The sequence below is a fragment of the Centroberyx affinis genome, unplaced genomic scaffold (assembly GCF_046629955.1).
Source record: "Centroberyx affinis isolate AG114_WGS23_722 - 3 ecotype Tasmania unplaced genomic scaffold, CSIRO-AGI_Caff_v1 ptg000261l_1, whole genome shotgun sequence".
Taxonomy (NCBI): Eukaryota; Metazoa; Chordata; class Actinopteri; order Beryciformes; family Berycidae; genus Centroberyx; species Centroberyx affinis.
In genome coordinates, this window is record NW_027278943.1 from 273,067 (window position 1) to 288,000 (window position 14,934).

Sequence of the window (14,934 nt, forward strand, 5' to 3'; positions counted from 1 at the left end):
GGGGCTGTAGCGTGGGACTTTCTAGGGTTCTGTTACCAGCAAGAGAGGGGGAGAGCTAGCGGGATATTGCAAGGGTGTATCTGCGCTTGTGTTCCCGTCTATTATACAAAGACTCAATAACATGACATCATCTTTTTTAGCTTTTGTGTTCACAGACAGAAGAAGAGGATTTTGTGAGGATGTTCAGTAACACCTGCACGAATGTGTTTGTGTCTACAGTTAGATTTACAGTTAGATCCTCAGATTACGCAAAGTTCTTTTCAACAGTTGAAGAACCATATGGTGTATTATACCTACTGCAGTGTTTGTTCCACTGTCAGAACAAATGAGTCCTGTACCAAGTGCATGTTCATGGACTGAAAAATAGGAATTCAGGACACCAAACGTAGAGAAACAATATCTTTAATATGCTACATCATGTAAATATAAAAGTATCATCAAAATAGTCTCTCACATATAAATTATCAACATCTCATAGCCTGTTTTCAAAAATAAACTACATAGACAAACATACTGTACAAATAAAAAAAACTACAAATATGATAAAAGAAATACATTATTGACTCAGTAGTAAAATGCTCAAGAACAGTTCCAGCATTCTGGTTTTGGGTAACACCAAAACGTGGAGCTAGTTACATTTTTTCCAGTGCTAAGTGACAAGAAAATAATAATTTAGAAAAAAATGTGTGCTCACTTTCTTTGTCTCACGCTGAATATGAAGTACAGATGTGCCTAACATCCGTCTAAAGACAGCCACCTGAGTGTACAGCAGTACATGTACAATGTGCAGCAGTATTTGAAGCAGGTATAAAGTGTATTTACCCTGACTGGCTGTGGCTGATATGGCAGAATTAAGATTTGGATGAAGCTTGTGGTTGTAAAACTGAACAGTAAAGCTTTGTATGTAAGAAGTAGCACTGAAACATTTGAATCCAGCAAACAGCTACATTGTAATAAACGTACTCTCTCAAGTTTAAACAGAAATGCAACGCAAATAAGAGAGCATAATAAGCCATTTATTTGCGGATCTCATGTACATTGTACTGGAGTCTCAATGTGATAATATGATCACACTGAATCTACAGTATTTCTTTGTTTTGATACCTTGATACCTGCCTATGATAACTCAAAAAGGTCCTGAGAGGTTGCTGGGCACAAAGTCTGGGTCACTTTCCTCACTTGTTACATTATATTGTGTTGTAAAATAAATGATCCAAAAAGCAGTGCTACATGTAAACTGGTCCTGTCTATGTTCTTTGATTCTTGGTGTTATTTTGGCAAATGCTTATATACACACAGTTTCAAGATACCTGATCTTTCCCTTTTTATCACAAATAAATAACAAAGTTGCAAAAAGAATTGAAGTGTCAGATTGTCAGGAAGGTGGTTGGTGCTTTCACTGTGCACTGTCTCTGATGTACACTTTCATTCCCACTTTCACACATGCACACACAAGCTCAAACACGCTCTCACTCAAAGTAAAACAACACGCACTAGACAACCGTTGTTGCAAGGGACAAGTGAAGACTCATCTGCAAGTTAATACCATGTAATTGTTCATTTTGTGGTTTTCCGAACAGATCAAGTCTCCTTGGAAATGTCAACGTTTGCAAGAAAAACACTAACAGAAAAACATATTATTCAACTAAATAAATATAGATGACTCAAGGTCTCCGAAAAAGTAATAAGTTAAAGCACAAAAAAGCAAACACTTTTCTACCTGAGTGAAAACAGTTGTAAGTACTTCACAGCTTAAAAAAAACAGCCTCTCTCTCCTTTCTTTCTATAAAATTGAGCAGAGCTATGGGTGGAAGTACAATCTAGCCCAGTCTTTGGAATGCTCTTCTTTTGGTGCTGCGCTCATTGGATTGTGACTGTTTTTCCTCCCGTTTTGTCCCATTTGGACAAAAGAGGGAGTTTTATTTGGCGACATCTCTTTTTTTCATTGTTGGTCTGCACAACTGCTGTATGCAAACTTCTATAATGAATTAAATGTCCTTCTGTCCATCTGTCCTTTATATCTCTCCCTCTCCTTTCAGGTGTCCTTTCACTTCCTCCTCACTGTCCCTCCGTCTTCACCATTGGCCGTTTGTAGAGATGAACCACACTAGCCCTCTCCTGATAGGCCAGCTGTGGGCTGTGGTGTGACGCGGGTGCAGCTGATTGGGCCACAGGCATCGCCGGGGCGTTTATGGCCGCTGTCAGAGCCTTGAGCAGTAGGTTGGCCTCCTTCTGGTCCTCCTTCCCCTCGCAGCCCTCCAAGCTACGAGCCACCCAGCGCTCCACAGCCGCCTCCACCTGCGCCGGGGAGGCCGCCTCTGTGAGCGCGTCGGCTTCCTGGCTGGCATCAAAGCGCTCCACCATCTCTTTGACGTGCACGTTGGCGTGAGCGCTGGAGTTGGCCGGGCAGCAGCTGCGCTGGTGGGTGCGCAGGGAGAAGCGGTGGAGGAAGGCCTGAGCGCAGAGCTGGCAGCGGTAGGGGCGCTCGCGGGAGCTGTGGAGGCGGCGGTGCAGTTTGAGGTGGATGTACTGGGTGAACTTGGTGCTGCACAGCTTGCACTGGTAAGGCTTCTCTCCGGAGTGCAGGCGCAGGTGGGTCTTCAGGTTGCTGGTGCTGCTGAAGCGCTTGTGACACACCTGGAAAGAATGGGATGAAAGGTTAGGGTAATCGAGCCAAAGCCCTTAAGAAAAGAGTGGACTGGAAGGATTGTTATGGGGAATATAACTGGAACAATCTGGCAGAACATTGTCATGTCATCTTGATGTCAATATAATAACATTGTATCGCCGTTGACCAGGTTCTTCCAGTCCTCTGTGGTAATTTTGTTGCTGTCAGATAAACAGGAGGGACTAGGTTTCTTTCTTTTCACGTCAACAGGGCTTGATCTACAACCAGTTCTTAGTCATTTGGTAGATCACAACCAAAGAATAGAAAGTCACCAAGGAAGAAAGGACTCACACCCACATAGTTGCAGTGGCAAACAAAAGCACCGAGATTCCTATTACATCACAAGCTGGGTAGTGGCTCAGTGAAAGTCCAACAGACACACTGCGTTACCAGAAAGGTATGTGTGCGAGAGAGCATTCATGTGTATTGTGTATACAGTGTAGTCATGTGTATCTCTCTTTCTCTTTACGTGGTGAGCAGTGAGGAGAATGGAAGAAGCTTGTAAAGAGAAAAGAAAACACACACACACACACACACACATACACACATACACAGATTACTATTTTCAGCTCACCTGGCACTCATGCGGTTTCTCCCCTGTGTGGACCAGGTGGTGTTTCTGGAGGTGAGCCAGCTGAGTGAAGCTCTTTTTACACAGGTTACACTGGAAAGGCCTCTCGCCGCTGTGCACTCGCAGGTGGACCTACAATTGCACAAAACAAGCAAAGAAATAAGATGAGCGCTGGTGTCAATGTAGAATCCAGGAGTAAATAGAATCCAGGAGTGAATACTACTGGATGAACTATTATAACCTAAAAATAACCCTGTACAATCAATTGAATTTGAACAGAGAGAGAGAATTTGAATTCCAAAAGGTCTTTATTATTACCATTTAAAACCATACACTATTCCGAAAGAAAGACCTTCTAAAACCTCCTTATAAATAAAGACAAAACAAAAAACACAACAATTACAATTACAGAAGAAGAAGCTAACAGCTCACCTTGAGGTTAGACAGCTGTCCGAAGGTCTTGAGGCAGACGTTACATTCATACTTGATCTTCCCGTTCTGCTTCTTCAGTGGGTAGGGCAGGGATTTGTAGCCGGGGCCGTTGCGCGGCGCCGAGCTGCTTTTGGTCATAGCCAGGCTGAGGTTCATGGCCTCCTCGCAGCCGGACGGGGACTGCTGAGGGGTCTGATGCTGGCCGCTGGGTTTAGGGAGAGGGGAAAGCTCCGGGGTGGCCGGGGCGCCTTGTGGCGGCGACATGTTTGGCGTTCGTTCCTTCAGCCCTCCCTGGGGGGACGGAGGGTAGGGAAGGGACACTGGCAGCAGACCGGGCTGGCCGATGGGGGGGTACGGGAGTCCGTCGGTGCCCAGGTAGCTGCTGTACCGGAGGGGCGCTCTAGAGGGCAGCATCCCGGGGAAGGGAGGGGAGTACTGGGGGGGGAGGAGGAGGCGAGGATAGTGAGGGCCGTAGGGAGGAAGGAGCTGGTAGGGGGGCTGGAGGGGTCTGGAGTGGGGGTACAGGGGGTAAGAAGACACCAGGCCCTCTCTGTGGCCGTAGAGACCGTGGAGGTGAAGCGGGAGGTTGCGGTGGGGAGAAGGGAGAGCTGGGTGGTGGTCAGGGAGGTAGGGGTGATTCGAGCCCAGGCCGGCCTCTCTGTGTCCGGGTTGAGGGGAAGGTACGACGCCCCGGTCCTCTGCGTCCCTGTCCTCCTCCTCCTCCTCCTCCTTCTCAACCTTTTTGCTGAAGTCCATGATCTGGTCGTCAGGCGTGTCGGGCGGCGTGTCTCTCTCCAGCATCTCCACGTCGATCTTCTCCTCTGCTTCTTCATCCTTCTCTTCTTTCATCTCTTCCCTTGTTTTTTCCCGGAGCCAGGCCTGCTGAGGTAGGTGCTGTTTGGTGTATTCTGGCTCACGGTCTCCATCGGCACTCATGTGTTCTATGAGGAAGAAAATGAAAAGTTGAGTATTGAGTTTTGGTATTGAGTTTTTTTGTATCCCAAGTTTTTTTTAGTTCAATAATGTAGAATTTATTTTCATTGCATAAACCTTATTTTTGTGGTGAAGTTGATTATCATTTCTCTGTTTAAGTCCTACATTTAATAGATTAAAAATGTCTTGACAGAGACAAATCCTCCCACAGAAGGCACTCCCTCTTATGGTAAATGATAGTAGTTTCAGTTTTTAGATGACACTTCAATCAAGTAGAGGTTTCTGTTTGTCATTGCCGAGATAGTAGTGATTTGGCGTGGGAGAGTGTGCGGGTTCTAAAGTGTGTGTGTGTGGGCGTACATGTGTCATGTATGAGCGGCTGTGCAGCAAGAGTCTGAGTTTCATTTGTGAAATGGTTTTCTGGGTGGGTGTCTTACCGTATAGGTTTGCGAGAAAACATGAAACATCTCCTTTTTTCCAACATGACATGACCTATTTTTTTTCCTTTTTTTTTTGTAACAGTTTTTCGCCTGGTTTGTCTAATCAGCTTAGTCACCATTATGTCACCTGCCGCAACCGTTTATTATGGGAGCTACTCAATTAAGGTGATAAAACAATGTAATGATATTGACATGGCATTAGTCACCAGGTTGAATGGCCACGTATCTGGTGTATCCAGTTGGTATGAATCATCAGACTTTGTGGCAACAGAGACCTGCTCAGGATGATGAGGAGATGACTTGCTTTTCTACTAATAGATGAAAAGTAATGACTCACAACCAACCACGACCAACCATTGTTTCCCTTAGATTTCTCTTCTCTCCTTGAAATTCCCTGCGATTTCCCATGTTTTGTGAAATGGCGAGATTATGTTGTGTCTGTGTGTGTGTGTGTGTGTGTGTGTGTGTGTGTGTGCGTGTGTGTGCATGTGTTCCCATGTTTGTGTGCTTACATATGCGTCTGTGCGTAGACGAAAATGTGTGGCACACCACAAAACAAGTGAAACAGTGTATTGTCTGTCATTGTAAGGAAATGGGTATATTTCATAGGCAGGCTGCATTTTATCAATTATAGTAAACCAGAAAGGAAAAAAAGAATTAAGATCTTGCTGATAAAGCAGATACAAGATTCTTCCCTTCTGTCATCTCATCACGCAGACTGTGTGCTTTGTGCTCAGTCACTGCAACAGATCTAAGTCTGTCATTTTATCAGATCTAGTAAGAAAAATAACACAGATTCCTGTGCTTTGTCATGCCTCTTCCCCACAAAACAGCTGAGGAACAACAAACAGCTCTGTCTGTCATTCGCTCCTTCTCACTCACTCTTCAGTGAGATTAATACAGCGTAAAAGGGGGATCAAACACAACAAATATGTTGGTTGGTATGAGTTGTTTTGTAATTTGCTAAGTCCTACACATAACCTACTGATTCATTCACAAAACATAGTCATATAATACCCTCCCTCACATCATATACAGCCAGTGAGCCTCATTTATGCATCTATTTATTGTGTCCTGCCGAGGTGAAACCAGTCATGTCAGAAGAGTAGGTCTCACTTTTTCTCCAGTGGTGGCTATCTAATTTTTGAACAAAACACTAGACAGTAGGACAGTAGAAAAAGGTTCTCACTCTGTTTGCTGTCGTCCTGCTGGCTGCAGAGCCTCTGGGCAAACTCCTGGCTGTACCAGACTAGAAGCTCCTGTTTGGGCTCCACTGGCCGGATGGTGTAGAAGTAGACGTCCCGGCCGTTCTGGCAGGCCACCAGGTTCTGTTCGGCCAGCGAGCGTGCCGGGTTGACGTAACGCATCCAGTTGCTCCTGTGGACGTCATAGCCGTCGATGAAGTGGTGCAGCTGGCCGCCGCTGTAGATCTGTAGAAGGAGAGGAGAGAGGACACCATTAAAATATATTCTCACAAGTGTAAACACAGAAACTGTACTTGGATAAGACACACAGACAATTGCCAACACGCCGGAATTGTGTGCAGTATAATGAATAATTACTATGTTTTAATATGTACTGACCACAGCATTTTTTCAGTTTCACAATCAACATTACTGAACATAATGTAAGGCTTTTGCAGTATATGCTATAATCTTTATCAGACAATTTTTTAATCTGAAACAACTATTTCATAGACATGATGCTGACTGATATAGTCCGCATAAAATCATCACAAAAAGATGTAGAGAAATATACAACAAATCAAGATAAACAGACAAGATAGAAAGTCTAAATTATAATTCACCTCTGCCATGTACAGTTAGATTTTCTATATCCTCTTCAGTTATTAGTTAAATTCGGCTTCTTTGGTCTGCGCACTGCAAGTCCGAGCTGTGTGTCCTGTGTGATATGCTCTTGTGTGCTTGTGCGTGAGCTACTGTCCTGTCACTACCTTTATCAGCAGTGGAGGCGTGGCCCACACACACCACACACTCTCTCTCTCTCTCTCTCTCTCTCTCACTCTCTCTCTCTCCCTTTCCCTCTCGCCCTTTCTCTCATTTTCTCTTTCTCTCTCTCTCCTCCCAGTATTTAACATGTATTTCTGTTTTGCCGCTTAGTTCATAAAATAAACTCTGGGATCAACCTCTGGGATCAACTGTGGCCATTTCCTTTATGAATTTTTATGTGCTATGTTGTGAACGTAAACACAAGGCAAAAGGGAAATGTTACTACCGGCTGCTATTGACAAACGGAGGTGGCAGACAGCCAAACACACACACACACACACACACACACAAACACACAAACAAAGCACACAGTGACACCCATACACATGCCTTGAGCAGCACGTCCACCCTCTCCCCACACCTGTCTCATGAGAGAGTAATAATATAATTTACTCCCAGGGTGCGTCAGACTTTCACTATTGCACTGGAACAGGAACACCCCTCTCACAGGTTTACAGGAAATAGAGCCGGAAGGAAAATACGTCTGATTGTAGCAAAAAAGTCCTTATGGGAATTGACTCAGCAGAAAAAAAACTCCTGGGTGACACAAGCCACGACCGGGAGAGAGAGAAGAAGAAAAGCGGGAGGACGAGACTAATGGGGAGAAAGACAAGGATGTGTGTGTGTGTGTGTGTTTGTGTCTGTGTGCGTAGAAGAGAAGAATAGTCCCTTCCTCTGGGTATGTGACACATAAATAGGACCTGAGTGACGGTAAGGCTGCCGCAATGACTCTGTGAGAGCGACTCCATTGTTGCGTGCCAGAAGCATTCACAACTTCCTCTAAAAGTTTGACCAAAACCCCTGAACGCCACTACAATCTGTGTGAAAGCATTTTTTTGTTTCCTTACTGACGTATGGACGCAGACCTGATGTGAAACTCTCTGAGCCATGTCTTTTGCTTCTATTTCTAAGAATAATGGAGGAAGACGAATGCAGGTCATTTTGTCCCCTCCCAACTCTTTTAAAACTATTCCCATGGTTGTTTCTTATGCAAGGATCTGAGAGTTTCCCCTCTTGAAGCCACAGTATCGCTCTATGACCTGGATTACCATAATGCTGCGATGCTTAAATGTGAATATGCATGTGTGTGTGTGTGTGTGTTCCCCTCACCCTCCAGAAGTATTTCCTGTTGGCTTGTTTGGGGACATTGTCTTTGGTGTAGATGTCTCCCTGCAGGGGGCCAAAGCGAGTCCCCTGGGGAATGTACTCTTTGCTGAACACACCTGTCACCTGGAAGACAGAGCAAATACATGCATTGATATCCTGTTACCATCATGGCAATCGATAACAATTATAAAGAAAAAATGGTCCATCTCAAATAGAATATCACAAAGTTGCTGCACATTCATCACTTTGATAGAAAAGACAAAAAAGGTCTTCATTTTTACACGATTAACACCAAAAGATGGCTGAATAAATTAATTATCTACAATGAGGCTATGTGACTTATTGCTATTTTAGCTGTGTTAAGCTGTGGCCATAACCTCAACAATCCCAGAGTGCACTCTTCTTCGAGTTCTCCCATCACAAATGCATATCCAGTCATCATATTAGATAGCAATCATCATCATGTGGCGAGAATTGCGTTTGTCAGTTGTTTCTGTTCAGCGGGTTTCTGGCCTCGGTTCTGCTTTGACATGCTGACCCAGACGGCTCTAGAGCCACGACACGGTAAAACCCAAGGTGACCCACTTTCTACACTAATGAGTTAAACGAATGAAGGGAATTACACTTTCTCTGACCTACTCCACTGATCTCTGACCTGCTGTCCTCATAAGCACGAGAGAGAGAGAGAGAGAGAGAGAGAGAGAGAGAGAGAGAGAGAGAGAGAGAGAGAGCAGTGTCACCTGAGTTTAACTCGACTCACGCACCCCTGTGGTTTATCTTGTGAACTACATGAATGCTACTAACATACCTGCACTCTGATCTATTCTTTATAAGTGTTCCAAATGTATAGTGAAACAATAATACACTAATAGTAAACTGTATCACACTGTTTTAAAAAAACACTTTATAAAGTGCTTTAACAATCAAATAAAAGCAAACAACAAACTCATGAAATACACTGAAACAAAGAAGCCACCACAAGATGAAAGCAGAGGGTGGAATCAATATAACATTAAAAACAACAGGATAAATGACATCACATGAAAGCAAGCCTTTAAAAGTAAGTTTGAAGAAGTGATTTAAGAGATGACACTGATTCTGTTATAGCTCCTCAGACAGCTAAGGGGCCCTGATGGCAAAAATGCATGTTATCTATGCATGTGGATATGACTCAATGATAACTAGAAGGGCACTGGGAGAGCGCAGACGACCGCCTAGGTTCATGCTATTATTGCTTGTTTGTGAGGTAACTATAATGGGATACACTGGAATAGGCATTTCCAAAAATTAACAGGAAATGTCTCTCAATGTCTATGTTTGCCCAAGGTGTAAATGCGGGGATGAGCGTGCACACCAATACCTGTCATGCAGACAGCTGATTCATTTCAAGCCCTTCCAAGTCAGTTCTTTGTAAGTTGGATGAAGAAACTCTATTGGTAAAGATTATCAATCTAAAGAGAGAGACGACAGGATATACCAGTATCCTCCCTCTTGCTGGGAACAGCTGTCTGATTCACACTTCCATTGATAGAGCATAGAAAGTCCAGGGAGGTGCACAGGCTTGGGGTCAACTCTCCCCAAAACACACACACACACACACACACACGCCAACAGGCTGCAGCATCTGTGGGACGCAACCTCAGCGTCAGGGGTCTTAAGGAGCTTTGTCTTCAAACCTTAAACACCACCCCCTACCCCCGACAGCCCCCCCCCCCCCCATCCCATCCATACACAATCACACACTCTCTCTTCCTGCCATTGAGGAAGTACAATTCCCTCAACAGGATTCTCAAGGCCTCCTATAAAAAGTCATTCCCGAAAAAAAATACATATATTTCCTGAACAATTTGTGAGCATTAGTGCATTACTAACAGCGGTTGTTTTGTAAACGATGAGGATGTGCAAGCTTTTAGTTAATCAGAAGAACAACAGGTTACTGAGGGCATCGGGAGTGTGTGTGTGTGTGTGCGTGTGTGTGTTGGGGGGGGGGTGTAGGGCATGGGGAGCGAGGCGAGTGAGGTGATTTGAGATGTGATGAACAAGTGTGACAGGGACATTGTGCTTTGCTGGCGTTGCGTGACTAACGCAACCGCTCAGTTCAGCCAGGTTGGGAAGAAATGGGGGGGGGGGGTAAGGGATGGGGAGGGAGGCTATCGCTTCTTAAATGGACCCACGCTACCGCACGCCTCAACATCAACGTCCTCCCCCCCTTCCTCCCCTCCCCCTCTTCTGAACTCGTCCCTCTCAGAATAGCTCCTGCACTCACCAGGTTGAAGCCTGATGCCTGGCTGGCTGCCTGGCTGCCTGTCCCAAACGAAAGTTAATCGTCGGGGGGGTTTAACCTAGATCCCCCCTCCACCCCCTCCTCCTCCTGTCCTCCCCCACCGCTGCCTCACCCCCCCCCCCCCCCCCACCCACCCACCCACACCCGTCGCTAACGCCCCATCTGCCACGTGCCCCCCTCAGCCGACCACACACGCCCCCCCCCCCCAGCCCCCGGTCTTCCCTGGCACGCTTCAGGATGCGACGGATAAAAACGGGAAAGGAAAGGCGGTATGACAATGGTATCAAGGAGGTATGAGGAACGAGACAGGAACAGAAGGGCCACCCGTTGCTCCTCGCTCCTCGTCCCAAACTGTATCCTACCCTGTCATTGTCATCGTTCAGACTCATTGGATTTGGAGCACTCTATTTACTCTGTGCAACTGTCCAAAAGAAGTGAGTGAATCCACTTAAGACTAGATTTTCTGGCACTGTCAGATAATGATCCTGAATTACAGTACTTGTGTGTCAGACAATGTGTGTCTGTACACTCACCTGTGTAAAATCCTTGTAATCAAAACCCTCCTGATACAGTAACTGTCACCTTACGGTAACCTTACCAGTCTAGTAACAACCAGTCAAGGAGAAAGAGTTGCATGACACCATCATTAGGAAGGGAAACTACTCGATGGGCCAGTGGAGGCAATGCAGCTTACTGGCAACATTGAGTGTGTATGTGTGCGTGTGTGTGTGCGTGTGTGGGTAGGTATGTTTGCATGTTTGGTTTCTCCTTGTCTCACTGTGGACATGTGCACACACACACACACACACACTCGTTTGCCATTAAGCGTTCTTTGTTTATAAAGTAACAGCAGGCCTGGTGTAACAGTGAAATCGAAAGCACAACAAACTAAATTACATTATTAGTTTGATTATGTTATTATTACATGAATGCACAGCCAACAAGCACTACAGCAGCCTGTCCCCCTCTTTTCAACATGAACAAGCATGTGTGTTGCTTGGGGGAGTTTGATCACACGCAGATACACACACACACAGACACACACACACACACACCACTTTTGGTAAGGCGATTGCGTGCGACCAATGAAATCTTATCTGGTTAACAAGTGTGAGTTTGTGAAGAGTTTTTAGGATGCGCTTGTTGGTGTACGCGGGGTGAGCCGTGTAAATAAACCCTCACTTAATGACCACGGTTTTCATACCTTTCTCATCCTCAGGCAGAAAAATGCAGCAAAGAGAGGAAGAGATGAGAGACTGTGAGCTAGAGAAGAGGAACGAGGGCAGAAAGTGCTGCCTGGGTCACAACAGAGAAAAGAGGAAGGGGAGGGCGAAGTCGACCACAGAAAAAAGTGTCAAGAGCAACCATAAAAGAAGTGAGCGTGAGAGAGCCACAGCTCGAGACACTTCTCTCTTCTTTCTCCTCCACGTCTCTCTTTCTGTTTCGGTTGCAGCACCAGCACACTGTTTTTTATGTTGATCAAAGGCATGTCTGCAGCACTACAGGTGACAGGTCCAGACAGATGCCTGATCTCCAAGCAGTCAGCTGATTGACTAGCACAAGTATTGCGTACACTCTTGGTGACTCGCCTGAGTGAGAGAGAGGGATGTAGGCGGTAAAGGGGGAGAGGGAGGGATGGAAAGGAGAGAAAAAAAGAGTGTAGGCGGGAAGTCTTGATGCGATTAGATCACCTGCAGGAAGCCAAGCTTATTTCTGATATCTTACTCTGTGTGTCTGTGTGTGTGTGTGTGTGTGTGTGTGTGTGTGTGTGCCAGTTTGCGCCTGCTTGCATGCGTGTAACACTGACCCAGAGACTTAGAGAAGCTTAACAGGCCTCACCGGAGCTGAAACGTTTCGCCTGTTGAGTGAATCAGTGGAACCAAAACAGAGGTGGCCAGAAGACGCAAAATGGCCCCTGACCTCAAACTGTCGGTGACCTCATGTCCACTGCCGCACCATTCATTCACAGACACACTGCACCGCGCGCGCGTGTGTGTGTGGAGAACTCATTAGTCAGCAAATCTATTGTTCAAATTAACCCAGTGCAGATGGCACAACAGAATGTTACGTAACAGTATTAATATTTTGGAAATGTACATGCTAATGCTTTAATCTGAAAAAATACTTTTCTAAGACATCATCGGGGATAGTGAGCATGTACTTGGGTTGAAGTTAGTTGTAAATACTTAGTGTGTGCCTTGTTAATCTGTTGTAATATTTGTAGGCTGCCTGATTGCCGGTTCATAGCATGTACTGATTGTATTTACTAATTAACTAATTAATTATGCCTGTTAGAAATGAAGACGTGCATAAGAAATGAAGCTTAAATAACATGATAAAAAGCATCTTAGCACTGTTCAATAACGGTATGCATTAATTGCTCTTACCTCGTTGTCTGTGCTGTATTCGAAGGTGAGGTTGCGTGGGATGGACGTCATGGCTTTGGGCAGGCTGAAGCTGGGGTCAGAGACCTGGTCTGGAACGATGTAGGTGCAGGTGAGGGCGAAGTCCGCCTCCCTCCACTCACTCATGTCTCCTGGGTTGCTATCCAGCTTCATCTTGACAATACTGTATGTAGCTTTTGGATTCAGGCTTTCACACAGTTTTGGTTGGTTTGGTTCAGTTTGGTTTAGGTTGCTTTGGTATGGAAGTGCTTTGGTTTGGTTGGGTCAGGTCCCTTGTCTTAGGTACGCTGGTTAAAGCTCAATATCTGGAAAAGGAAAAGAGGGGGAAAGGGAGAGAGGTTCAGTGCCACATAAATCAGTTGTTGTCATATTAACTTGGAGGAAAATTACAAGTTTGGAAAGTAAGAGTTTAAAAAAGTAATGATAAGAAATAAAGCATCTTGTAGTATTTTTTTTTCTGTATGTGACTCAGTTTTGTCAACCCAATAATCAGCAGTGAATCAGCTTTTTGAATCTCGGTCAAATGTAAACTAGTCAACAGTATGTCAAACAGCTTATTCATATCAGTAAAACATCCAAACACCAAGCTGATCTGATGTTCAATACAAGACCAGCATCCCAGTGTCCTCAGTAAACAACTCAGTCTATGCCTCAGAGCCTGAGAAAAATCCCCTAACTTTCCCTATGCCCCAGTTTTGGCTGAAAATGCCTGTTGGCAGTCGTTCCGTGTTTAATCAGCCGGTTTCATTCATGAAGAATCAAAGTTCATTGACAACTGTTCTTGGCCGGCATCCCAGTGCACGCCATTCAGCTCAAGCACTCATTTATTGAGAGGCCATTAGGTCCAGCTGCCCTGGTCAGCTCATTCTGCATCATTCATCCATCTTCCAAGCCATTCATCATTGTAAGCAAAAAAGAAACAAGTATTGACTTACTTTGACACATTCATTCAGCTGTGGGATCCTCATTTCTTTGGCTATGTCATCCCTCGCTCGCTCTCTTTGGATCCACCTTGTCCTTTCTATTCTTCCTCTCCCTTTTCCAGTGTCAGACTGTTTCTTGTTTGTCCAGGAGTTCCTCCCAGTTAGATCCTTTGGGTGTCCGCACTACTGTGCCCACTGTGCCGCTGTCACCAGAAACTCATGAGCCAGGATTGCGCCAAGCTTTTTAGCCCAGGGACCCGTCCAATCACAAGCCGCCTCTGGTCATGTGACTGAGCCATCTGACACACAACTGTTGGCTTTGGACAACAACATCGGTCATGATGTACAAGTGGCTGTTACGATGTATGCTTACACACTTATTACACGCATGCACACGCACACACACACACACACACACACACACACACACACACAAAGGAACAGCCCGTGCTGGTAAGAAGACATGTTAATGAATGAATAAAGGAACAGCAGATGGCTGGCCTGTTGCCACTGAAAAACACACTGATAGACTTTTGCTTGGTTTGGCACTTAATGAGCAATCTGCTGCCACTGTATCTCCTTGACCTACATCTCACTGTGGAACATTTTGAACTAAGACCCCTAAGACCCCTGTCTCTCTCTCTCTCTCACACACACACACACACACACACACACACACACACCACCAAACGAAACACAGACTCATACAAAGACACATACATTTCCAGTTTTTTGACCAGTGGGGAAATGTCAGTAAAACATTTTGTAGGGATACAAAACACATGATGACAAATCCCCGCTCAATAACACACACAAAACTAACATCTTTCCCTCTCTTTCTCTTTCTCTCCGTCGCACACAGACATGTACTGATTCTCGTTCTCATTCGTAGGTGAAGATGTAGGGCAGGTCATCACAGCGCACGGCAGAGAGACTGAACCAGGGGCTTAGACACCTGTCTGATGAGCTTCCCCTTTACTTTCAGACAGAGACACGCCAACACACACCTGGACTAGTTTCTCTAATATGGAGCAGCTTTGGTCGCCTGTATAAAGATAGCCAGGACAGGAGAGAGGAGTTAAAACAACATATGGAGGGTAAAAAGAAGGAGAATCTGACTTGTCTATGTGTGCTGACACTGTATCCTCAGTCATTGTTATTT

At 45.2% G+C, this 14,934-nt stretch overlaps 1 protein-coding gene across 2 annotated transcripts; it reads right to left on the bottom strand.

Annotated features, from left to right (window-relative positions):
- Nucleotides 1-693: 693 nt before the first annotated feature.
- prdm1b (PR domain containing 1b, with ZNF domain) lies at nt 694-13,002 on the bottom strand. 2 transcript variants are annotated; one of them, XM_071545955.1, is made up of 6 exons: nt 12,832-13,002; nt 8,164-8,283; nt 6,234-6,474; nt 3,672-4,612; nt 3,243-3,371; nt 694-2,637 (listed from the first exon to the last, which is right to left on the bottom strand). In XM_071545955.1, the coding sequence occupies exons 1-6, from the start codon at nt 13,000-13,002 to the stop codon at nt 2,059-2,061; spliced, it is 2,181 nt and encodes a 726-aa protein (XP_071402056.1). In that variant the 3' UTR covers nt 694-2,058. The 2 variants fall into 2 exon arrangements, with proteins under 2 accessions (XP_071402056.1, XP_071402065.1); XM_071545964.1 differs by lacking the exons at nt 8,164-8,283; nt 12,832-13,002 and adding an exon at nt 6,852-6,965.
- Between the last annotated feature and the right edge of the window lie 1,932 nt (nt 13,003-14,934).